General features: G+C 37.6%; 1 protein-coding gene across 4 annotated transcripts in view; it reads left to right on the top strand.

Annotated features, from left to right (window-relative positions):
- Nucleotides 1-26,956, top strand: part of vti1a (vesicle transport through interaction with t-SNAREs 1A) — a 133,983-nt gene that overhangs the window by 1,618 nt on the left and 105,409 nt on the right. For all 4 annotated transcript variants that reach the window (XM_008436860.3, XM_017310975.2, XM_008436859.3 and 1 more), the window contains exons 2-3: nt 3,431-3,489; nt 5,183-5,293. In XM_008436860.3, the coding sequence (XP_008435082.1) occupies nt 3,431-3,489; nt 5,183-5,293 (170 nt within the window). The remainder of the gene's footprint in view (nt 1-3,430; nt 3,490-5,182; nt 5,294-26,956) is intronic.

Raw genomic sequence — 26,956 nt, 5'->3', positions numbered from 1 at the left:
GCTCAAACTTTTACTGACTCTTCCTAACACACCTGAAGAACAGCGCCACCACAGCATGATGCTGCCATCGTGTTTCACAGTGGTAATAATGTCTTCAGGGATATTGGTATTGTTTTCAAGCATAGGTTGAAAGCAATGTCCTTGTAGTGATGGTTTTTGTTGTATTTCTGACTTGTAATTCAGAAATAATCTGACTTCGGGTTACAAAAATGGCACACCATTAAATGAAGCAAGGAAAGTTACAGCATTTTCTGTGTCAACCAAGTGTTCAAAATTCATATTTTGTTGATAACTTGAGAATGTCGTGCAATGAGTGTAATTCTTTAAGTTATACTCCAAGCTTGAATGCTGCGAATGTTTGTTGCAATAAAATATGAATGCTTTTCCAAGGTGCCGTCTATATGTATCTTCCTCATTTTCCTTTAATAAGTGATGGAAAATCTCACCATCTTTCTTTTTTTTTTTGGATGTACAATATTCAAAATATTGATTTCTAGTTTTTCCTGGAGATAATTTATTCATCATGACATAATATTTGCCTATTAAAGTATTGTGAAATGTGTGAGCACTATTTGCTTTTAAATGATTGCTTTTAGGTGGCCTACAGAAGTTTGGTGCTTCAACTCGCCGTGAAGCACCACTGATTATCGTTTTTTAACGTGGACATTTAAGAAGTTAAAATAATTCTCATGCTGATGCGAACAGATAGTTCAAAATCAGTCCGCCAGTAAAACAATTTGCTGGCATTGTAGTTTAGGTGCGATCAGATTTATCAGCTTCCTAGCAAACTAGTTGGAAACATGTAAAGGCAAATCTTAGCAATTTCCTGTTTCTCCAAGAAAATGCAGGTCTGCAGTCTCTTGTTTACGCCTCTTTAGAGATTCTGTGTGTGAAATACGCTCTCACAATTTCAGTTTCTGCCGCGAGGTGCCTGGATAGAGCGTAATAGAGGCAGCGCATGATGCAAAAAGTAAACTGGAAATCACAGTGTTTGTTTACAACCCATCAGAAATGGTAGCAGAAGTTCTCCCTGCTTGTCTGCTCTCGGCTTGTATGTTTGTGTTGAGATATAAATACTTAATATATATTTGGATGTATTTTGCAGCAGATCCTCGCAGAAAGTGTCTTGAAAATGTAAATGTTGCATTACATGTGTAAGTGCTGAGTAATTGTGGCTGCACATACAGTAAGCTTTGATGGTTTCTTGCCTTCAAGATAAGAAATTACGTGCTCAAAATCTGAGTTATTTCTTACAGGACTATATAGATTTACCGTTTTCACTGACCTGTGACCTTTTTGAACTTCTATCCCTCAGTTGTCTATAATGTTCATTTCTTGTTAACAGTGACACTAAGTGTAAAATATGTGAGGTTGTATACTACTATTTCTACCGTGCTAATTAGCACAATCTAAAAATACGTTTAGGTATAAATTTTGATTTTCTAAAGTGGGACAACTTCTAAACTTCTGTCTTGTCTACAAGTTAAAGTTAGAAGAAAAATGGTCAAGCCCTTTCTTCTTTATTTACCTGACTTCTGTGTGCAAAACTCCTCATGTGTCCGTCAGCAGTTTGTAGTCTCAGTAAATATCCATACATATTTCACGCCTCTCCTGCTTGAGTTTGAGTTGGAGAGAGAGCACACTCTCACCTTTCTCTCAATCGCCTCTGGCTGTTTACTGTGTACGTTGTGAGGTTGGACACAGGTTTTAAAAATGTATTTGAGGACTGGCAAAAGGTAATCTTGGCCCATGGATCCATAATAAATGACGATCTAGGGTTAGCTTCTTTTTTTTTTTTCTTCTTCTTCTTTCTTTTTTTTAACATTGCAGCCCACAACTGATAGACCTTGTGATTTGCTTTTGAGTTAGAAGTTTTGTTGACTCTTGCGTTTAAATATTTTAAAATACTCTTAAATTTTTCCAGATAGTTCTTCTGATTCATGGGTTTGTTTCATGTAAAATATATTTAGTCACATGACTACTGCCTGAGTGTAGCTCACAAGAACATATCTAAAATATCTTTTGAATTTACAAGTCCTTTGTTTAGCATTTATGAAAAAGCCTTTGTGATTTGGAAAAAAAATTAATAAGGTTGTACTATGATTTTCCAGTTTATTGTCAAAACCAGTGATTTTTTTGTTTTTGTTTGAATTGTTATGCATAAATGAGCATATTTATGAGGACAATTAACATTTCCTTGTACGTAAACCCAGATCATTGACTTGGGTGATTTGTAGCCTAGTTGAGAATTAATAATTGACGTAACAGTTGTGGTCAAACATAACTTGCTGAAGATTTTTCTGGTGACCGTCTTTGTTTTTTGTTGTTCATAATGTTAGAGTGATTACCACGTTTGCACAAATATTAGGAAGTCATATTTTTGAGGAACTATGTTTATTAATCCTATCTACAGGGCTTTCAGATAATCCAAAATGTTAAAAAAAACTCAAGCATAAAGGTTTGAGAAAGTAAAAGTGAGGTTTTGGCTTTTTTAGGGATTATATGTATAACTGGAAGGTTCCTGGTAGCTTCAGACTTGATTCCTCTTAAATCTTTGGTCGGTAATTTGTGATTCTTTTTATTTTCTTTACCGACATGTTTCTTGTGACCCTGTTGGGTATGTGAAACAAAACCTTTGATGGTGATATGATCACGCCCCAATATCTTAGCAATTTCAAGAGCACTGCGACCCTCTGAGAGACTTTTGGTAATTTTTGACTTTTGAGAGTCAGTTAAATCTCTTATGGCCCATTTTGCATTTTACACCTTCCCTCATTACACAGATATACCATATATTATCCTTAAATCCTTTAAGCAATCAACTGTATCCAGTTCACAATTTGAAAATATGCCTAAAAATGAAGATATGGTCAAAATACTCACTTCCCTAGCAAAGCTGTGATGTTCCTTCCTGGGATTGTTGAAAAGAGCTAATTTTAGAGCAAATACCAATTTAGCACCTGTACTCAAAGTATGAGCGCTGCTGCCATAAGTAATGATTGAAGGTTCTGAAGTTTATATTGGAACTTGAAGTCCTAATGAGTTTCTATGGGTAATGTGGAAGAGCATCCATGGGGTGAGGTGTGGAGCAGAGTGTTAGTCATTCTGAGCAGGATTCACAGTCGTGGCAAGTGAGCAAAGCTGACACCTCCCGTCCCTTTGAGTTGGCATGAGGCGTCTCACTGCTCCTCAACAGAAACCAACAAAGGCCTCACACACGCCATAACTAAGAGACATCAAATGTTGGCTCGTCGTGTGGAGAGAATGTGTAAATATATCTTCAAATGTGTCCTCGTGTGTTGTTTTCTCCCACTGTCTTTCTATTTCTCTCCCCCATCTCTTCCCCTGTTGTGGGGGAGTTTGGCTGTTGTCACGAAGCTCTGTTCCTCCGTCGGCTGATCAATAATGGTGTTGTTTTTTTCTCTTGCAGAGGAGAAGACACAGCTGGTTCTAAATGTCGACAAACAGCTTGAAGAAGTCAGAGAGTTGGTATGTCTTTGATCAGTAATTTTCTCCTTTTTCCCATTTTCTAAATTATGAATTTGTGGCAAGAGGAGGGTAAGAGGGAGGGGGGGCAGTTTTCACGGCAACCAGACAACTGCACCTGTATTATCCCGGTGCTGACATGACATGCAGACATGTGCGCACTTCACATGGCGGAAAGGAGGCTTCCTCCTCACATGATTACTTCCCAGTAATCTGCTTTTAAGTGACACCCCTATGACACATTTCAAGCCATTATCTCGAGGTGAAAGACTTCATGTTGCTGTTTAAAAATAAATAAATAAAAGGAAGCAGTCACCTGACGGAGACAAATTGTTTTTGCAGTTGTCTTGTTGTGGCATGGTGATTAGCTTCCTCCAAGTCTGCCAAAAAGGGATCCGTGCTCCGATGCATCAGATGTACTTTTCCCTCATCCGCTGTGACACTGTTGAGCCCATTCATGTCAGTGCAATAAAGGGCCCCTCATATGTTGATGCTGTATTTATTTACAGAGATGCTCTATTTTGTTGCTACTTTTATCACAGCTGAGTGACATGAGCAGAAGACATTACGTTTTTACAGTCAGCGCTGGAACGTAATATTGCTGTAGTTACAGATATTTTAAGTTTTCTCTTTTTTATTATTAAAATAGTTTTAAAGCCTTCCTTTTCCTTTGAAGATATCCCTTTTTGTTTTATTGCACAAACTGTGGTACAGTCGCGCTATATCACCATTACCTGAAGTCGGCAGCCGTGATTTTGAAACTTTATATATTGTGTTTAAATAGTTTTAATACAATTATTTGCGGATCTAATGGGATTCTCTTAGTGCTGATGTCACTTTTATTTATAAAAAGCTTTAAAAACAACTTACATATGCACCAAATTGCTGCACAGTATTCATAAAACTATTGATAAAAACACACGGGAATAAAACAATAAGGAATAAAAAAAAAAGAAATAAAAAAGAGAGACAGGGCAGGTAGATCCCAATGCCAGGCTCTCAATATGACAACCCCAAAATAAAAATCCCATGGTTTTATAGTATGACGACATTTTCACAAATATTTCTAAAAACAATTGTAACAAAAAGATCAAATAGCTTTTATTTTAAAAAAGTAAACCGGAAGCGTTTCTGCTGCTAAACCGGCTTTGCATCTTAGCTATAGTTGTAACACCACCTTGCTGTTTTAAAACTGCATTACCATATCAAGATCATTGAATGGTTCTTATTCATTTTACACACAAAAAATAGAGACGGGTGTAGTTGACAGTTGCTGAAAAGAAAGCAAGTTATATCCCTCTTTCAGCCAGATGAACGGCAGTGCGCAGCATCAGGTGGTGAGGGGCAGCTCTGCCTTTAATTCGTCTTCTAGTCGAGGGTAAAGGGTATTAACCATCTTTCATTGCACTGACCATAAGCAGCAACAGAAACATATTTAACATCATTAAATACGTTTCAATTTGCAGAAAAATAATATGCTGTAAAATTTCTAGCAATTAAAAATTTTTTAAAGTGGTGGTGTTTGGTGGGTAAAGTTTTTTTTTTTTTTTTTTTTGCCATAGAGTTGACGAGGGGAAATACGTGTGTTGATCCTCGCTTCAAAATCGATTTTTGATGCTGCTGAAATGGATTTTAAAGTGTAAGAAAACACCTTGGAAATGTTTTGCCATGAACCGTGTTATTTTGCGGGTTCTAGCTGGAGCAGATGGACCTGGAGGTACGGGAGATCCCCATCCAGAGCCGCGCCATGTACAACAGCAGGCTGAAGAGCTACAAGCAGGAGGTGGAGAAGCTCGAGAAAGACTTCGTGAGTGCTTTTAATAAACAAATTCTCACAGGACGATAACAACACTAGTTCCTATGAATACACAACACATTTAAACAGTTTCCACACAAAGCAAAATTTGCATGTACGCCACATTTAAGGTTACCATCAACCACCATCAGGACTATTTGCACCATAGCTTGGTCTCTAAACCAAGCACCTTTTCTCTCGCAATCATTTTTACTCACACAAACAGCCGAGCACAGAGGCCCAGCGCTGCATCCACTGAGGTTAATTCACAGTTTATTTTTGAACTTGCAAGGGATGCCCACTGAGAGCAGGTTGTGCATGTTTGTGTTGCTGCAGAATCTGGCCTTGTTTAGTAATTCATAACTCACTCTATGTTTTTGCTTCATTTCAAACCTCTGTCAAAGCTTAATGAACAGTCTATTCTTCTGGGTCATTTTCTTTTTACTCTATATTTACTCAAAAATACTCAAGGTATTTCACCTGATCGAACACCCTTTTTAAAAATAGACAATTATTCGATTCTCCTTTGAAATAGTATGATCTTTTTTACTGCAAGTTATTGAGGATTTTTCAATGATAAATGTATTTTGTTGTTTGTTTTGTTTTGTTTGTAGTGTTGTGCTACTGCTTACATTGCAGTAGAGGTTTCTTGAGTGTTCTCAACTGCAGACCTAGCAGATGAGAGCACTGAGGTCTGTTCCTTCATGTTTCTGTTTTGATTTATTTAAACTTTTTACAATTATTTGGAACAAATCACATAAACCCGCAAAACTTACTAGAAAAGTAAAAAGATTAATATGTGTATTTTATTAGTCTCCATGAAAGGAACTTTGTGGGTAGCTTGTCTTCTACAAAGGGACAGAACTTCAACTTTTTCTAAATTCAGTGGATATTTAAACATCAACTTAAAAGCTTTTCAAAATAAATATTTTAATAGCATTTAAACAATAATGGGATTCAAATCTGTGACATTGTCCTATAATTGTTGAGGTGAAGAATAATATAGTTTCATTCCATATTTAAAATTGGTTGGCCGTAGATATACCAAAGCAGTATTTTGTAGCAATTGGCCATGAATGGCATGTTCTCTTCTCTTTCTAGTGTTGAAGAGTTTGCACATTTCCTGTCTGCTTACAATAAATGCAGGTCATTAGTGCCACGAAATCTACAAAACTTCTGTGAAAATAGCAAAATGGCTTCAGGTTGCATTTATTTTTTCAAAATCTTTTGAAGCATCTGTTATTATTATTATTATTATTATTATTATTATTATTATTACTAAAAATACTGTTAAATGAACTTTAATTGAAATGATAGTTGTTCAAAAATTAACGTATTACTACTTTTTAAATTAATACTTAATAGGTTATTGTTCATTGACAATCATCATCATAGCAATAAAAATGAATGAAATTGATGTTGAAATGTAATCCAGAAATATTGGATTTCTTTCTCTGCTGTGAAACATACTGAACTGAAAAGTTGATATCAGTGGGATAATGCCTCTACAGTAAAAGATGACTTATTTTAAGGTTTTTACCCATCTTTGCAAAGCATAGCATTAAATGTAGAGAATGCTGTGTTATGTCTCAAATGAAATAATATTTCAGACCTTTTACTCTTCTAAATGCACACCAGCGACGTAAACATGCTTAAAAACCTGCCTAGATGGAGACATGGTGCACCAGCAATCTGTGAACACGCCAGTCTGACTGAGATGACAGAGGGGGTCTCTGTGCCAAGACAGGTTGCTCTCCTCACCCTGGGTTTTTAATTGGCTCATGATTAATCTTTAACTTTTCTTCCTCCTTCACTCACTGTGCCTAATCATCAAGCAGTTATCACCTGCTGAGGCTGATGTTAGTCTTAATTTTCATTGCTGGTGTTTTCTTTTTATTATTATTTCTCCCTTTGGAGCATTTGGAAGACTTGTTATGCATTCCTACACTCAGCTTACAATAATATATATAAATAGATAAAAAAAACATGTGCACCTGAGTCATCTTCGCACACCAAAGTTGGGTACATCACGGCATGCAATAATGAAATGGAAAGACGAAAGAAGGAAAGAAGGAGCAGCCATAGTTCTTGTTGTTTGAGCATAATTAGCCCCTTTTCACGTCATGTGCTGTGGCCTAAGCAGCACACATGGAAACTACGATCACCCAACTTACATAATTATATTTTACTGGAACTTTTTTTCCCCCCTGATGCAAGTGTTCGGAAAGCAAGAACTTCCACGTCTCTCAGATGTGCATCAGAAGTGCCAAATGCTGTAACCAACCTCAGCCTCTCACTTCCTACAGGCCAAGGAAGGACATGACACTCGGTTCGAGAGGAATCTGGTAGAAAAAAGGCAATCTCCTTTCTTTTTAATGTAAAAACCTCTGCCTTTGTTGTGCTTTCCGTGGATATCAAGGCCTTTTCACTCCCTCACTACTCAATCTCGCCGCACTTCCCACCCCCCACTGGCCTCCCACGGGTGTCTCCCTCCTTAGCCTTCTCTCTCATCCTCTCATTCACCCATGGTTTGAAGTGTTCCTACCACCGGTGTGCCAGCTTGAGACCTCATTCCCGCTTCTTTCCAGACGGGGCAAGAGTCGACCTCGCTAACCCGTCCATTTCATCCAGGAAGACAACTTATCAAACGGGCCTCCCTAAGGTGGATATATAGGCTTTGTTGCTGTGGTCGAGAGCTTCATCCTGATAATAGAGGAGGCATTGGGGGTCTGAAAGGTGCAGCAGCCGAAGGGGATGCCATCCTTTTAAAAAGTATATAACTAAGATTTGAACAATCCTGCTTGCCAGGGTTCAAGCAAGACAGAGCAGAATGGCTCAGCTCTTAGCAGCAGCTTTCATCAACTCAAGACAACTCGCAGTCTTTTTAAGAAAATCTCAGTAGATGTGTTAATATTCTAATAATAGTGGGAATTCTTAGTTTTAAAGCATTAAATGACAAAAATATGCTGATTTTCAGTATTTGACAAGGGGAAGTGATCTGATTCAGACTGATGGCTGATGAGTGTGTTTCCGTTCACAGTGGCTGTGAAAGGGCCGATCTTAAAGTATAAATTGTAGTAAAATTTCTTGCTTCCTCGAGAGTCTAAATGTTTGAAGAAAATGAAAAGAAAAATTACTGGTGATGATTGTCTTTTGCTTTGTGAGATGAGATTGTTTTTGGAACTATTGAGCAGACCTCTTTGAATTACAGAGGAAAAGGTATTATGATATGGGATCATCTCTACAATTTGTCAACATTTTTTAAATTAATTTCATTAATTTGTGTTATGTTATTTGATTAAAATACACAAGTCAGTGTTATGTTTCTGCTGGTATTTTAAAAAACGTCTTCCTAGCTATTTTCTGGAGTTTTACTGTTTTACAACACCGTACAAAATGTCTCTTTTATCACTCAAACTTCAATCTATTTTATTGAAATTTTATGTGATTGATCAACACAAGTTGGGACATTATTGTAAAGAGGAACGAAATGATAAAGGGTTTTACTTTTGTCAGGTTTTTGCTTTCTTTAAACTACCTCAGCTTCTGCCCAAACTTGAAAAAGCTTGCTTCCCTCAAAGAAATGCAGGAACCACTCATCTCAGCAACATCTTTTATTTATCTTTTCTTTTTCTCTTTCAATTATTTCAATTGACAGTTTAAGACCACCATGACGTCGCATAGGTAGTCAGAGTAGTCACAGAGAAGTCACAGAGCAGGTTGAAAACCTACAAACAAATGAAAAAAAATCAATTACAGATCACAATAAACTAATTAAGTAGTCTCCCAGGTAATGTTAACAATCTACTTTTAAGTTAACAGTGAAGGAACAAACAAATAAACTACATTCCAAACACACAAAACCCATTGAATCACAAGGCTAATTTGGTCTTCTGAATGCAGATTAAATGTAGTGATGGACTATCTGAATCCAGGCTTCGAGGTTTGTACCGAGTAAAAAGGGGGCGTGTTCAATGAAGCCCCGCTTCGAGGCTTGTGTCATCCTGCTGAAAACCACGTGACTGGCAACAAACGAGTCCTCGCATTGCTTGGGTCACGTGTAGGGCTGTTGTAAACGATTATTTTAGTAATCGAGTAATCTATAGATTTTTCTTACGATTAATCGAGTAATCGGATAAAAACAATTATGAAATAAAATATTGGTAAATCTTCCATAACACCAAGTGTTACTATCGGATATCAACATCAGTCTATTTTTTCCACATTTGAGCTTCCCTACCAGTTACTTTTTTGTAGACCGGGGGAGCAATACGGGATATTTACGGCTCCTCCGTTCAGAAACTCATCTACCAGCCATGTTCCGCCTCCCGTTTGTTCAGACCGGGATGATATAAGTTTATTGTGCGGTTCGTCCGTAAAGCTGCTCTTACCCTGTAAGCATCAACCCTCAGCCGCCCGCCGTGTTCAGTCTCTCCGCTCATCTGTATAAATCCTCCTCAGCTTCTTCCCGCCGTTCAACCAGCAGCTCCGGAGCAGAAAGGCTGCCGAACTCCCGGCATCGCGCCGGTCATTTTAAGGATGTTTATTGGTCCCACAAAAACGATGAAAACCCGGAATTACCAATCAGTAAAATCCCCGCGGGCCGAACTTGAAGATTGGACGTTATGCCGCTAACACGTAGCTTCCGTCAACAACTCAGAGGCGGAAGTTAGAGCTCCGCGCAACGCAAATAATGTTCCGGCTGAAACACGGTGCGCTAAATGATTAAACATAAATTAACGAAGCTTCGAGGCAGGTCAATTTTCCTCGAAGAATTTTAATAATCGAGGTACTCGAATCACTCGAGGAATCGTTTCAGCCCTAGTCACGTGACTGCTTCATTTTGCGTGTCGGTTTTCAAAATAAAAGCGCGATGAGCCGTGCTGCATCATGGGTTGTTGTCCTTTTGGTCTCGCATTAGAGGAGAATATTTGTCTTCAGTGGCCAAAATAAAATGAACATTGACCAACATATTTGATGTGTATTGATATTGGTACTCATCAAAATGTAATGTTTGTTACTGCTTTTCTAAATTGTAGATTATGTTGTTTTTTTTATGACTTTATATTTTTGTGATTTTATGATGTAAATCTCTTTGAACTGCATTGTTGCTTAAATGTGCTACACAAGTAAACTTGATTAATTGTCTGAAATGGAGCCAGCAAGAGGAAAATCTCTGACATCTGGGAATACTTTGAGATTATCCTCACAATAAAATTCTTCTTAGATAATAATTAACCCCTCTACCTCCCAATTTCTCACCTTCTGGAAAGTTCCACTATTATTTGTAGTCTAATTAGCAAAGATATATCAGTCTTTCACAGCAGAAACAGATTTAATGGTGTTGCAGAACTAAAATTCAACATCTCGCCAAATATAAGGGATCAGAGCCAATTATAAATTCAAGAAAAAGTGAACGCCCCAAGGCACTGCACTCCCAAGACACTAAAACATCAAATGTCTTTATTGTCAAATCAGTCTGACATAAAAGAAAACCCAACACAACCACTGATGTTCAACATAAACCAGGATTAGATTGGCTACAAATCATTTTAATAATTAAAACATATGACAATTAAATATGGTTTCATTGATTCTCCTGTTCCTAAATTTGAGTTTAATGAAAACTTTGTGACAACATTGCATTTAGTAATTTTTGGTAGTATGATCCAACTGAGTGACAAGGCTGTTACAGTTTCACCAGCAGATGTCACTAGTGAGTAATGAATGAAGCATCGAGTAATTAACCTTTTTGCAAAGCAAAGGGCTGGAAAGGTTCATTGCTTCATGAGGCTTCATTTGCCCATCACTACTAAACTGTGCATAATGTCCAGTTCCTACCAGTGATGTCTTTGTGGAAGCTTGAAGCTGAGGCTCTTTGTCTGCAGAGATCATTGTGAGCACAGGTGTGCCAAGTTACCTTATAGATTTCAGATGGGCCTGAGTGAAAGGGATGGGTGCGCTTGATTCTCTGTGATGTATGTGCCAGTTGGGTGGAGATGATAAATGCACTCACAAGTTTTACCATTTGCTGTTTTAACTTGACAACTTTTATTTTTACTTTTGCAAATCTGAATGCTGTAATTGATCGGCATTTGTTGAATATGCTTTGACCTACACCGTTCTGTTGTAGCTCTGGTTGAATATTTCAGGCTGTTGTCCTCCTGTAAGGTCAGCCTCCACCACTGACATCAATGTAGCTCCACCCACCTTGCCATTAACTCTGATGAGCTTCCTTGTTTCTGCTGAAGAAAGCACCCCCACAGCATGATGCCATCACCACCATACATTAAATTAGTAATGGTGTGTTCAGGTTAGTCATTTGATCTCTCACCGTGCCACTCTCCTGTTGAGACCAGATTTTTAGAGTGCATGAGTAATTGTTGTCATCATATTTGCCCACCTGAGCCATCATCATCTCAGGTGGGCAACTCTGCCATTGCCATAAACCCAATGGCAGAGCTGCCATTGGGTTTTTGGGCTACTTCTCTGATTATGACTAATGGCAAATCCATTGCAAGCTCTTCAAAGATTTGAATATTGTTTTATAATCTAACACAGCTTTAAATTTCTCCATAACTTCATCTCTGACCTATTTGGGGTGTTCTTCGCTCTTCATGATGCTGTTTGTTCATAAACACGATTTAGCAAACCCCTGAGACCGTCACAGAACAGTTGTCTTTACACTGAGATTAAATTACACACAGGTGTACCATGTTTACAGTATTCCACAAGAAAGATATTCTTCTTTTGATGCATTACTAAATAAACCAGCTATTTACAAAAAAAGGTTCAAATGGCAAGTGCTAAGTGCTGGGAATGAAAGAACCCCTTGAGACCTGCCAGTCAGCCTTAAAAGCTGCTCAGATAATATTGTTTACTTGGATTACTGTAGAATATTCTATAAATTTTGTGAAAAATGCTTGTTTCAGAAACGTAAAGAAATCATAGGATTAAGTAGTACATTCATAAACATGCAACAAAGCCCTAGAAGGTTAAAGAGCATTCTAGAATAATCAAGAAATAAACTTGTTTTAGTTAGACCAGTCTTTCTAAGCTTGCCAACAAAAGTTCACTAATGATGTGACGTCTGAAGGCAATTGGTTGGACTGTTTTTTTCTTTTTTTCTTTAAGAATAGCTAAAGTAAAACGCATCAAGATTGATGGTTTCAACATGACAACAATGTGAAAAAGTTCCGGAGAGCTTGCCAGCATGTAGCCCTGGTTCCACAGGCTTGCGTGGATGTTCAGGTCTTTTTGCTGTAGATGGCACTATTGCTCTAAGGATTGCCTTTTGTCTCAGGACCAACATGGACAATATTATCAATTGCTTTGAGGTGTTGGAGTGGAGTCAAAATGACAAATTCATTCCCCTTATTACTGTGTTTAACCTTTTCTTTATGTTGTTTTTTAAAAATATTTTTTCCCAGTATTCCCAGCATTCTTCTAAAGTTTTAGATCAGGAGAACAAAAAATTAAAATATGTGAAGTCTAATATAATTTTGTAAAGGTATTGTAAGAATTTCATAATTTAGGCCTCACCAAGTTTTCACATCTCTTTTAAAATTTCACATATTGCTTAAGAAATGTATTTATATTTTTATATTCAATAGCAGAAGAGTCTAAATGTAAGAGGCATTATGTTGAGGAATCCTTGACTTGAATAAGGTTAATTAAAAGCCTTTAAATATAAGCCCCGATACGTTTTATTATTGAGTACCTCATAGTTCTCTCTCTTTTAGTGTCTCTTATGGTCAAGGCAGTTATATTGATGGCATGAGAGCCATTGTGCGATGCTTTTGTTGCAGGGCTGATTTACTTGGATAGAAATGCTGATGCTGATTCGTCATAAGATGCTGAATATTATTTCATCAAGGACCCTCCCGAAAAAGATGCCATTCATCACTGCGCTTCAACAATTTCTTTTGAAACGCACACTTCATCCTCACCAAGCCTTTTTTATGAGCTTGGTAATGTTGTCACAGCGCACAATGCCCGTTATTCCACAATCTGAAAACGTGATACGGTTACATTTTTTTTTTTTTTTTTGTATTCATCTGAAATACAGTACTTGAAGCAACGTGTTCTTTCTGAAAAGGTTTGAAATGATGATGGAATGATTCTTTTACGTATCCCACTCATTTCTGGCTTCATTTATTCCATTATAGATCACGAAATTAAATCACGGACCCTGCTGTCGCCGGGATACAACTATCCCTTCCTAATTTCCAGTTGTCTGCTGGGTATTGTTTGGAGCTTCAGTCATGGTCAAGGGGGATGTCTGGACTGCCTCATCCTTTAATAAAAACGGTTTAGATGGAATGCTTCCTTGTGTCTGCCCAGGGAGATAATTAATGCATTTCCAAAGAGTCGACCAACCTTGAAATATTGAACAGTTTATTTTCCAGGTACACAGAGTTGAACATAATGGGGAAAAAATATGGTCTAAAACATTTTTCCCATCTGTATATCCCTTTCATAAGTGACCTTAAAAAGAAAACTTAAACCACTGGACTGTTTTTTTTGTTTGTTTGTTTGGTTTTTTTACTTTTTATAACACCTATTTAAATCTTTTAAAAGGAAATACGTTTCAGTTTTAATAAAAAAAATGCAAATACACTAAGAAATGAAAGATCAGATTAAACGTACCAATTTTGAGCGTAAATCTGACCAAAACATTTTTTGCATGTGAATCAAGATGCACTTTGGTGTCCTGTTTTATTGGTTGAAAGTGTCTTAATATTAGAGTGTTTACTTCTCACTAATTTGAGGGGTTATTCACAAGCTGTTAATTTTTACTACTACATTTACTTGGTTATTCACAAGCTGTTAATTTTTACTACTACATTTACTTGGTTATTCACAAGCTGTTAATTTTTACTGCTACAGCTAAACATAATTTAAATCTGTAGCGTATGAAGTCTGATTTTATTGCTAAGCTTAAAAAAACAAAAAAATAAGCATGTTGATAATTACCTTTTTTATATTGAGTTAGTTTTTATAACTAAGCCACAATATTTCAAGGTTGCAACAACCATTTAAGTTCCATTAATGCTTGACATGTTTGATATGATGAACAACTTTGATGGAGAAATTAGTTTGCAAAGTCATTTATCAAAAAGTTTTGTATTAAGTTTCTTTGCCCTTTAAAAAGTTATTTTTCCTCCCAAATGCTGATAATTATGTTGTAGTGTCATTTTTGGTAGATTTTTTTTTTTTTTTTGAGGGAGGGTTGGACAAGTTTAATTCTTTCGTTAACCATGCTTCAAGAGATTATGTATTGGGATTGTTGTAATCCATCTTTTTGGGTTTATGTTTTTATGCCCCTTGTCCTCATTACTCTGACTCTTGCAAGAGACAACATGATAGACCAACATGAGTTGGTTGTTCGACACTTTTTAAATCGCCTTAGGTTGGCTTACTTCTTCTTACCAGAGACAGAAGTGAAGACAGATTGACTCTTTGAATGTTTTTCTGCTTAATAACCCATCAACGCCAAAGTCTAATCACTCATAACAAGTTATAAAAGGGACTCCCTTAAATTGTCTGGGATTTTCTTCCTACATTTCCTCTGCACTGAGTGCAGATTTAAGATGTAAGCAAGCAGATCTTCCTCTCTACTTAAGAATCACGGCTTTCATTTGGAGGTTGCTGTGAACTGTGCATCTTCCTCAAGCTATTTATGAATTTGGAGACTTGGAGGCTTTTCCATGTCCTCTTAATGGACACCATGATTGGCTTCATTCATGGATTTAGTTCTTGTCACTCAAGTTGGTTGAAGTAGTTTGTTACAAAGCTTAAAAGGATGTATTCATATGTAATTTGGAATGTGCTAGGTAGATAAAAACACCAGCACGGGTTAAAGAAATCTGTAAATCTTTTTTCTAAGACATATTTTGATATGTAAAAAAAATAACTGCAAAGCCATCCTTTGTCATTAATGAGTAATTGGATAAATACACTGTAATTTTTGTAATTACATTATTATTAATGGAGTCTTTTAAGCTACAAACTGGAGCTGCACCAGTCTGGCTTAGCTGTTACGAATTGTGATTTCTGACTGATTTTTTTCTTTTTCTTTTCTTTTTTGTTATATACAGAATAAAACACACATAAGACAGCAAATTTGCAGGTTCTTATGAGAGCAAGTTGCTAATTGTAACACATTTATGAAATAATTTTAAAAATCAAATTCATCGACATATGGCCTGCTGGTCTCTGCTCAGTGCTGATGAATGGAAATTTGTTCTCGTTTTGATCTCTGCCAGATTGATCAGTGCATCTCTGTCGATCAATCTTTATGTTTTGAGTACTTTTTATGAACAACATGGGAAACGCAAAGTGTTTTACTAAGAATGAACAAGAGGCAATGAACAGCACGGAAATACCAACAAAACAAACTAATTCAACAAAGTAGCTTAAATAAGGATGGGGAAATTAACCCAAATGCTCAACATTGTTTAAAACAGAGGGCACATTGGTTTGAACTTACTAAGGAAAGGCAGTTTTTTTTATAAGACAAACATAAAAAATACTAAATTCAAACAACTTATTTAAAAGTTCTTCAATTATTGGTAAAACAAAATAAGTGTATATAGTGATTATAGTCAAACCAAAACTGCAATAGAACTGCAGTTATAATTACCTTTACATGAAATCAAAATGTAAAAAAAATATTCATTGCGAACAATTTGCTATTGGAAGACAAAAAGATGCAGTTTAGGTTGACTTTTAAACATATCAACAGCCTGTGCTGTCTTAGATGACGGTGATCCATCACCTAAATCATAATCAATGAGGAATGGATAAGCAAATGGAGTGCTGTTATAATGCACTTTAATTAAGATTTGATCCAGAATAATTGATACATTTTCATGTATTACTGTCATGAAGAATTGTACATACAGATACAGAATGGAAATAGTTATGTTTGCCTTATTAAATCTGAAGTAAACAAACATTATGCCTATATGCAGATTTTTTATATATTGGCTCATAAATAAGCATTAGGAAAGCACTAGGAAAAATCCTGGTATTTCTAGTGATAAATTCTATTTTTTGTTCAGAGTTGCCTCACAGAAATCACATAGCCTCACATTTGTAGTGAGATCTCCCCACTCCTTCCTCCTGTTCATCTCTCTTATGGTAACTTTTGTCTGTAAGGAGGGGGATATCTGCATTTTGCCCGAAGCACCGGATTTGTTTGTCAGTGTGCAAATTCGGCCGTTATCCGACCAGCCGATCGTTTCCTCTCCCCGCTTATCTCTCCTGGCCCCTCCAAAGTCACCGCACTTCTACACACAGTGACAGCGATCAGTATAGCTTTCAGACGCTTGTCTGGCTCAGTCTTAAGCGAGAAGTGAAGGCCCTCCCAGGTCCCCTCACTGTCCTCGGGGCTTGTGTGATTGAGTGACTGGTGAGAGCGGGGGGCTAAAGATAATAAGGGGGGGATATAAAGACACGGGGAGACGATATGATAACGCCCCCTCCTCCCTCGCTCCTTTCCACCTCCCCTTCACTTTTTCTTTCTGTTCTCCTCTCTGTCCTACTCCCCATTTTTATGCAGCGAGCCCATCCCATGCACTAGTGTAAACCAGAAGTGACATGTGACACCCACTCCCCAGTGATGTGCTGACAAGCAGGTACTAGAATAGGTGACAATGTTTTCTTTTTTTTTTTTTTTTTTTTGCCAGACTGGCTTAAGTATGGTGAGGGGGATTCATGAAGTATTTATGAAATATATTATGAATCATTGGCTCTGTGTTTTCCGTCTGTATTTTAGGCAGTGGCATTTGATTTTTAATAAGTAAGCCTCAGAGAAGGAGACACGGTGAATAGATGAGGAACTATTCTTGCATCCTGTGTTTACTGGTGTTTCCTAATAGTTGGATTTCCATGTTTACACGTTTTAATCCCAGCTCACAACCCTGACACACACACACACACACACACACACAATTAAACCTAAGTTTCTTCCTCTGATCCTAAGTGTTTCTAATGAGGGAGCATGCCAAAAAGAAAGGGGGATGTACTTTTGCTCTCTGCAACCAACAATTTTGCCTTTTTTTCTGGTGTTTTTGAAGCCTGCAGTGGTATCTAGCTGTGGCCTTGATCAGAATTACATTGTGGAAGATGAATTAAGTGCTTTTTCCTTTTTTTTTCAATTATCCCAGAGGTTGGCAAACATTAGAGCATCAGCTTAGTCCTGCAGTGAGACGAAAGTTTTTAGTTTTGTTCCTCTGTTTGTTCTCCTGTTTGCTTCACTTTTTTCTGTGTGTATTTCCGAAAGCAAATACCACGAGAGAAGATTTAATAGCTTATTAGATAAATAGTTTTAAGCTAGGCTTCGGTCATATGAGATACACGAGTACAAATATCATGATTTCATGGGATTTACACAAAATGTAAAATAAAAACATGATCTTTCTGGTAGGTGCAGTTAAACATATGTATAAATTGTTGGAGTATTTTTTCCCCCTACTGTTATTTGTAAAAATAAACAGTGAATCAGTGATGTTTTATTAAAAGAAAACTAATTATTCCTTATTAGCCGGGATTGCTAGCCTGTAGTCTGCTGCTTTACAGACACACCCCTTGTAGCTTGGCAGCTGTAATTTTTAAACTACCATCTTAATAAGAGTGATATAATGCACTCCTATAATTCCTACACTATGTATTTTTTTGTTATCAGAAATATTTCCTAAAAGTCAAATTTGTAATTGTTGTAATTGAGGAAAAGAATAAAGTAATTTTAATTCAGTCATCCTCAGTGCACAGTAGTAAGTTGTGGAGGACATCTTAGTTATTGTCACATCTTATTTATTTCATTTATTTTGAACATGATAGAAGTATAAAATCACACACATGAGCAAGGAATGCAAAAGACACATATTTTTGTAGTACAATAATCTTAACATGCTCGAAAAGGATTAGGAAGAAGTAAGAAACTTACGAACTCCTACCACATAAACTCGTAATATTTTCAAATGGACCCTCATTATTACATAAAAAAATAAACAGGAAAATTACTTTATGATACTCTAGTCACTCTGACATGCTGTGACATGTCAAAAGGACTTTAACTCATACAGGTAATGGAATGCAAAGTCTTGGCAGTTTGGATGTGGACTTCTCTAATTGACTGGATTATCAGTATAACGGGGAAAATATATCTAATTTTTCAGCAGCTGATCAGCTGTCCACAGGAAGGAGTGGGAGAGGGGCAGCTTTATGTTTCTCTATGTTGCTTCCACTTTTTCTCTGCCATTTTATTAAAAGAATTTAAAATTGCCTGAAAGTTACGAAAGTTGCAGTTTTAAAAATGCAGTTTTAGCTGCATTTATGCTGTGCTGTAGTGTTTCCACTTTTACTTGTCTACCTCAGTTAATTCCCCTTGGAAACATTTATTCTACATTCTTCCTTTTATATACTTAAAAATAATAATTATTACACAATTGAGATTGTTTATTCTAACCCATTTTATTCCTTATGCTTGTTCCTAAATTTGACCCTTTTAAGTTGTCTTCACTTCTCCACCGTAAGCCATTAGTTGGCCATTTCTCCTAATTTCCGAACTGCTGGTGCATTCCAGCGCAGAACCTGCAGACACCCAGGAAACTGTGAAGTGCACTGGGAAGTTCAGGAGGGCACATGTTGGAAAGGCTTGGAAAAGAGGCCTAACTGGCCTCATCAGCATTTCAATGTGTTCCGCATAGTGAAATGACAAAGTATACATAAATATATAGAGATAATGATCTGGCTAAGTCTCTATGTGTGCTGCTGCATTCTTATGCTAATGGTGAAGCAATTCAGCACCAACAATGGACACATTACAATAAAAGGCAAAGCACTAAAGGAGATGGCCTTCTGTGTGTGTCCACTGATGGACGCGCATGTGCACACGCTCAGCAGGCCCAACTCCTTTCCCTTTGTGTCTAGTTTCTTCTTTTTTTTTTTTTATTACATTTTTCAATTTTAGATAACAGTCCAAGAATAGACATCAAACAGCAATGAATCATAAATCGAGGTCAGGACTGAGCCTCTTTCCAAAGCAGAGGAAGGGTTAAAAGTGAAGGTATCTTTAAAAAAGATGGGAAGACTGATAGGTGAGGAGTTCTTCTCAGCAAAGGGATCAGTGAACCATATGTAGGTGCCCACAGGCTAATGGGCCGGTTGGTCCCTGGCTTGCCAGGTATCCAGCAAGCACACAAACACATTCATACACACGCTCTCTTTTTCCCTCCTTGTCATCCTCCGGTACCCACCTCTCCCACCCCTCCTGTGAAAATACCTCCTCCACTTTTCCTCTAATCTCACCTTTTTCTCTGGTGCTGACCCGGGGAGGCCGGCTTTATTCCCCACTGCACGCCAGAAGCCAGCGTTGTGATCGGAGCCCGGGCCCCTGCGCTGGTTCTCCTCTCCTCTCCTCTTTTCTTGCCCTGGCTACCCACCTCCCCGACGGCTCTACTCTATTGATTTACTCCTCCAACCAATGTTGTCTGTCTCTGTTTTGCACCACCAGCACCCAGGTCCCTCATCTTTAGAACCTTCGCTCTCGCTTTATTTTTCTATCTTTTCATACTTTCTTTCTGTCCCATCCTGCACAACTTTGCTCTTGGTAAGACAAAAACCTGACAGGATGAGAGAGGACGACAAATAAGAGTGATGGAAAGATAGTCTGGGAGGGAAAATGGAGGCTTTGATTTTTTCTTTTTATTAGAAGCACTTTCATATTTTAATATTGGGTCTAATCGCACTCTTGTGCCTTAAAGAAATAACCATCATCCTTCAAAAAGTATACAGTTCCTTCTCCATCAAAGTCCTGCTTGATATTGCTCTTTTGTTTGGAGTTCCCTTGCAACCCCTGCCTGCGCACTTCACTCACACTATGCTGGCCTCTTGCTTTATGGTAACAGTTTTTAAGCTCATATTGACTGATCTTACCGATACTTTGCAGTAGAAATGACTTTTCAGGGAAATGCACAACTGGTGTCACAGAGAAATGAGAATAAAAGATCTCCATCAAAATAGTATTCTTCTACCGTCAAGCTCTCTCCCAAGAGTTAAAATCCTGTATCAATGTGGTTTAATTTAGAAAGTGTATATAATTTCTAGAAATATGTCTGGCTTTTATTTGTATTTTAAGTATTAGAAGAAAAATGGTAAAATGGTTACCAAAAAACTTGCGTACCTGTCTTTGAATTGCAGTTAAAATGCATATGTTGCTCAAAGTAGCTGTAACTATTTCTAATTTACTTGGACAGTACCAATTCATAAAGGAAAATGAAAGAATAAAGGTAAAGAAAATTGCATCATAAACAATAAATGTATTGTATTATAGTACTATAATTGTATTATTAGTCGTAACAGTTAAGATAACCTACAGAAAATAAAAAAAAAATTTTTGTGTGCTGTTTTGACTGGGAATGTTTTTTTGGGGAATGTTTTCAGATGGCAGCAGTTTGAATTAGTGATTGACTTTTGTTGGCGTTAAAATTTCCGTCTGACGTCATGATGACAAAATTGGATTTCGTAATTTTTCCATTAAGCTGCAGGAAAATATAACCTGCAGCTTAATGCAGATTAGTGGATATTTTTCGACTCCTGTTTTGTGGTCACAGAAATATAATGTACATATGTCTGTCACCATATGTACATATGACATATGACTGGTGACAGACATATGTCACATTGATGTACCCCTTATACGATTTTTGTTTAGATTTATAAATGGCACAGTGATAAAGGAACATACAAATTGTGACTAAATAGATGTAGATAATGTATTAAAGCAGTTGACTAACATAAAGCATACATCAGGTTAAAACATGGGATGTTTTTCACTTCAGTGTTTCATATATTCAGAGGAAGAGAAATGTCAAAATTCAATTACTACTAATAGCTTCTGGGCTTTACAAACATGACAAACTAGAGTTTATTATTCATCACATGCTCAGTTTGTCATCTAAACGACATTATGTTTAGATGACAGCAGCTCCTGAACAGATATCCTTACTGATTCACACAAATACCGTTTAAGCCATCAATAAATTAGGCAATGGTGATTCTATAGTTTGCAAGTGAAATAACAATACAGAAATATAATAACTTGAATTGTACACTCTAAAGTCACCCAATCCTCGGCTACCAGCTCATATGGCTCAGTTTGATTTATTGCGTTGTCGCTGCTGATCTTTTTGCCTTTAATGTTTTCGACATTCACCTCTTGAAGCCTCCTCAAGGTATTTCGTGGAAGTAAAACACAATGCGGTGTGTACAGAAGCCACCAGAGCACCAACCTGTGAGCTAATGAGAGGCCCCATGCTGTTATCTGAGGCTCAGGCTGCTCTGCAACTGCTGCCTTTTCTTTTAGGGGAGAGAACACACACGCGGGGTACGCCGCTCACATATGTTGCACGGATACGTCCTTTAAAGGAGGGTTTCTTTAGGTTGCAAAGGTCTCATAGAAGTCTCAGTTATACAAACGGTCGCCCTCGTGCGCACACATGGACTCGCACACAGCGCACAGCAGACGTAATTGAAGGATCTAGCGACACCAAAGACCACAGTAAAGCAAAGGCTCAAATGACACCCTCCTGTGGCAGTCTCAATTGTAGCTGCTCCTCTTTGTTTCTTAATATATCAAATGCTTTCAAAAAGGAAACTTAATTGAACAACCTCTCAAAATTTGTTAATAGTAAGGGGGAGCAAAAAATGCAACGCAACAAATTTTTTTTTGAGGTATTTTAAAAAAAAAAAAAACTTTCTATTTCCTTTGAGTGTGCATGTTTTCCTTTGTGCCGGCTGCGCGTGTGCACGCATTAAACACCTGCCGTGCAAAGATGCATTATTTAAGATGCTGTTGTGATACTTGCGCCTGCTTAAAGGTCTCTGCTTCCTTTAAACGCCATGCCGCGTCAGTCAACCTCTGCCCCCACATGTGGGGAAACTAGAGTGGGACCTGCTGGCAGCGATCCACACATAAGCTGGGAAAATCACAGCTGGGGAGGACAAGAAGTAATATAGATAACCTTTCAGTTAAGCATACAAGTAGCCATTTTTCTCAGTATTTATTATTATTATTTCCCCCCCCCCCCACCCTCTCCCATCACATAAAGTTTTAGACATTTATTTTGTGGAGTTTTATGATGAGAAAGCATGTTAAATTCTTAGGCATCCATTTGCGCTTCCTGCTCACTTGGAGTTTGTTTAACACTTTGCTTTTGATCTGTTTGCCATTTCTTACAGAAAAGTGCAGCAGGAAAAAAATAAATAAATTAAAGGCCAGTTTGCAATCACATGGAGCCGGACATGAGAGTTATTAAACCTAACTCACCCAGTCGCTCTCCTACTGCTGAAAAAGCCTGTTACAGAACACAGCATTCTAAATTTTCTATAGTTAATTATTCTTCATGCTATGCCACCAGCCGTGTGTGCAGGGGGGAAAGGAAAGGCTCGGGAAAGTAGAGGAAATAAGCATCTGCGGAAGAACTTCAGGGCCCCTCATTACACTCTGCCCCTGGGTATTTTTACGCCTTTTATTTCCCATCTAATGAACTGTTTACATTTTTTTTTTATTCCTGCTTTCTAGGCGCCACAATTATTCGACTTGTCTTTGTGTCACTCGTCTCATGAGGCTGGGACCAAGGAGGAGAGTTAGAGGTCACTGAATTAAGTTTATTTTGATTTTATTTTAAATGTTGCATTTCTTTTAAAGGTGTTGAGGTATTGGTTGCCTCCGTTCCAGATTGAAATTAGATTTTTATATGTATATAATTACAAGCATCTTTTAAAATGTATCCTTTTCTTTGTTTATAGAGGAACTTCACAAATCTTACCATTAAAAGAATCGTGATATATAAGCCAATAGACTATAAAGGATTTTTTCAGACAGAAAATATCCGTGTATTTGTTATAATTAGATTAAGATCATTCTCTTCTTAGAGGATTATGCTGAACTGATTAGCATATCTGATATAAATTGTTCCTTGTGCATATGTAATTGCATTTTGACGGGCATAGAAGATTGCTTTTTCTTTTCTTTCTTTTTTTTTTTTTGTCAGCCATCATGTCAACAGAGGTAAAACGTGTGTTTTTGACAGGACACCGGCACCTCCGTCGCCGCATTTGACAGGATGTGTAGAGTTTTTTTTAAAGGCGGGCCACTTTGCATAAAGTTAAGATGTACCTTTGTACTTTTCTTGTGTGCTTCCGGGAATAGAAGCAGTTTCTCACCCTGGATTAAAAAATGTGATAAAAGACAGACCTTTCAAAAGGATTAAAAAAAGCTTAGTTTTTTCCTTGTATGAGCAATAAGGTATCTTCTGAAAGCACTTCTTCTTTTTTAGATTGCAAAGCCTGATTAGTTGGTTTTCTCCTAATATGCAGAACTTTGCCTCAACATACTGTAAAAAAAGAAGAGAAGGTTTTTCACTATGCACAGATCTGATTCCTGACCTCGAAACTGAGCTTCTTGTCATTTAATCCAGCACCAAGCTGATAATAAAAAATTGTTACCACATGAAGCGGTGTTGCACCTGCTTATATTTTACATCAAATGGGAAAGCAGCAATCGCTCAGGAATCTGTTGTTTTCCAGAGGGGGAATCCAAAAAAGCCGAGTGCGTACTGTAGGTACGGGGGAAGTGGCGGCGGCGCTTTCATTTCCGTGACATTTTCCATTCTTCGTGCTCTCTTTGTTATCTGCTCTGTTCTCATTGCAGAAGCCCCTTCATGCATTCATCTGCAACAAACAGCTATTTAGAAATACAAAACAACACAGAAAAACCCTGCGTATGGTTTGAAGGCGACGCAAGCCTCAGCATTCAAATCAATGCTTCTCCCGGGTTTCTTCGTCTCAATTACTGGAGAAGTCGTCTTTCCCCCTAAGTTGCACTGCAGCTCTTTAAGATGAAACTTGACTTAAATGGAAAGTGTGGGTGTTTTGTTCACCCCCCCCCTCCCCCTTCCTGGCAAAAAAGGTGTATGTGTGTGCCTGATGTGCTAGTGTACTTGCTGCCTTAATCTTGTTTTTTTTTTGGGGGGGGTTTACGCTACTACTTGCATCTTTAATTTCTTTTAAAGTTACTGCAAACAGACACACATTGACCTAACGGTAGATTTAACCTCTACCAGAAGGTGGGGCTGAAAAAATGAGCAACGCGGCAACAACAAGGAAATACTATTTATTTAAATATACAGTGCCCTACAAAGATATCCATATCCCTTGAAATTTTTGTCACAATGCAACCACAAACCATTTTAATTTTATAAATATTAATTTATAAAGAATTGTAATATTAATTGTGAAATGCAAAGGAACGGGCTCATGGGTGTTTGTGGAAGCTCCCCTTTTACTCAGCTACTCCTAAATAAAATGTTTGTTTTGAGGCTTTCAAAAGAGGAAAATATTTTTAAATTACTTAAAGGCATTTATGGAACCTTTTAGTTAAAAAAAACATTGTTTTACATTATTTCATATATATATATATATATATATATATTTTCCAACTTCTGCTTATTAAAAAAATTACAATAATTTATTCACATCATCGATCTACTACAGAGGTTTTCATATATTTATTGGTGGTTTTCAAGTACGTATTGTGCAGAATTATTGCGTTTTTAAAGTTTTGGTCTTTACAGACTAATGCAAGTCAGGCTGTCTATTTAAACATTGAGCTACCTCAGTGACAGTGATAGGTGGCGCTGTCTTTTGGAAACTAACTGTTTAAAGTCTCACTTCCTTGACACTCTATGAAGTAATTAGAAGATGTCTTTAAGATAATTGGATGCACTGGATTTTACTTAGGTGTGCTGTAGTAAACGGGATAGAATAAAAAACCACACCACACTTTTGAGTTTTTAATTTGTATTTTAAAAAGTGTTTTCCTCCTACTTGAGTTATTCACTACTTTTTGTGTTGGTTTGTGACATAAAATCCCATTAAAATTCATCCAAGGTCGTGGTTTTCTTTTACAAAATACTATCGCCTAATTTACTTGGAATGCTCAGACTTTCAGTTGCAAGACACTCTTACAATTTTAAATAAAGCAGATCATTTTGGGTAATTCAACTAGATTAAACAAATCAAAATGACTTTTAGGACCTAAGAGGGAATCACATTTCTGAAGATTTTTAAAGAAATAATATTTCACTGTCCCATGACTGAGAATTAAAGTGAAACAAAACCAAGATTTATCAATTTATGGAGGAATCAGATCTTATGTGACACATTTTGACAGTGATTCTGTCCTTATGTGTGCTCTTCAAGGGGCGGGGTGGGGGTGGGGGGGTTAGTGGGCTGTGTTGTGTGTTCGAGTCTGTGCTGCCAATCTTTTTTTCTTTTTTTTTCCTCCCACAGTAGGCGTTCAGCGGTTGGCTTTGCTCCCTGTGGTCGAGTGTTGTTTGGGTGCTCTCTTTATCTAATGGGTTTTTGTGGTCTGGGTCAATCAGGCCCCTCTGTCTCCTCAGTAATTACTCCTGAGAACTGTGGCCCTCGCCATCATGATAATAACAGCCAAATCACATCAGCCATGACTTTCCACTCAGTGCTTCAGATTATGAGGAGAGACAAAATAAAATAAGGAAAGAAATCAGTCGGCTCGATTGCGATTGGATTCCGAGTTATTTCAATCAAGCAACTTGATATCATCTCTCTGGGTTTATGTGTATGTGTGCGTGTGTGTGTTTTTTTTGTGTTTTTTTTTTAGAATAGTCTTTTTCAAGCTGCTTCTCCTGAGGAAGGTGGCGTGAATGTACCTAATACGATAGCTTCTTGAAACTTTCCTACTTTAGAAAGTGTGGGGTGAAAGGAAAAAATACAGCCTTTCAGGAAAACAATGTCCCCAGCAGGTAATTGGGTGATCCTTCACTGAATTTCTTTATTTTGTTTTGAATATAAATAAACTGCATGGACTTATTTTGAGTCATTTACAAGCGAAATAAATAATTAAATAAACAATATAAATAATTTGTGTGAAAGAAAAGCGATATTTTCATTCTTCTGCTAGTGTTTGCCTTTGATTTTTGCCCACCTCCTCGCAGCCCACCTAGAAAACCCTGTTAAGGCAGCGAGGGGGGGGTGGGAGAAAGCGAAGGAAGGCTCAGTAAACACTTTCTCTGTCTGCTGCTGGTGTGTGTTTAGTTTAGAGGGCATGCCAAGAGGCTGTTTTTCCACGGGTCGGGCGTCTGTAAACAAGTAGTACAATGGCAGCCAACTCCAGCACAATCGGAGGTGGCATTCTCTTGAAGTCTGTGTGAAATGTGTGTCTGAGTGTTTTTCTTTTTTTGGGGGGTGGTGTTCTTTTTCTTTTTTTTTTTTTTTTTTGCCTTTTCTGTTATATATTTATTTTTTTGTGGGACATGGCATTCCTTTTTTATTGTAGCCTATCTGGAGACACAGAGAGAGAGGCAGAGAGAGAGACAGCGGGTTAGACTTTGTGTGTCCGTGCGCGAGGCAACCCTAAATCCGATGGGCCGCCAATGGGTGATGAATTATTCCCTGTCTAAGTCACAGCATTGGTGTTATCACAGAGGCTGCCACTGCACTGAGATGACAGCGGTGACAGCCCCCCCAGAAAAGATTTAGCTCTGACAAGTGATACTTCCTCACGGCCCGCTCCCCTGTCCCCCTGCTCCACAGCCTCTCCATGCACATGAGATGTTTCATTACTCA

Source organism: Poecilia reticulata, chromosome 19 (assembly GCF_904066995.2).
Source record: "Poecilia reticulata chromosome 19, P_reticulata-male-v2, whole genome shotgun sequence".
Classification (NCBI taxonomy): Eukaryota; Metazoa; Chordata; class Actinopteri; order Cyprinodontiformes; family Poeciliidae; genus Poecilia; species Poecilia reticulata.
The sequence above is the reverse complement of the archived record's forward strand: the minus strand, read 5'-3'. Positions and strand labels throughout refer to the sequence as shown.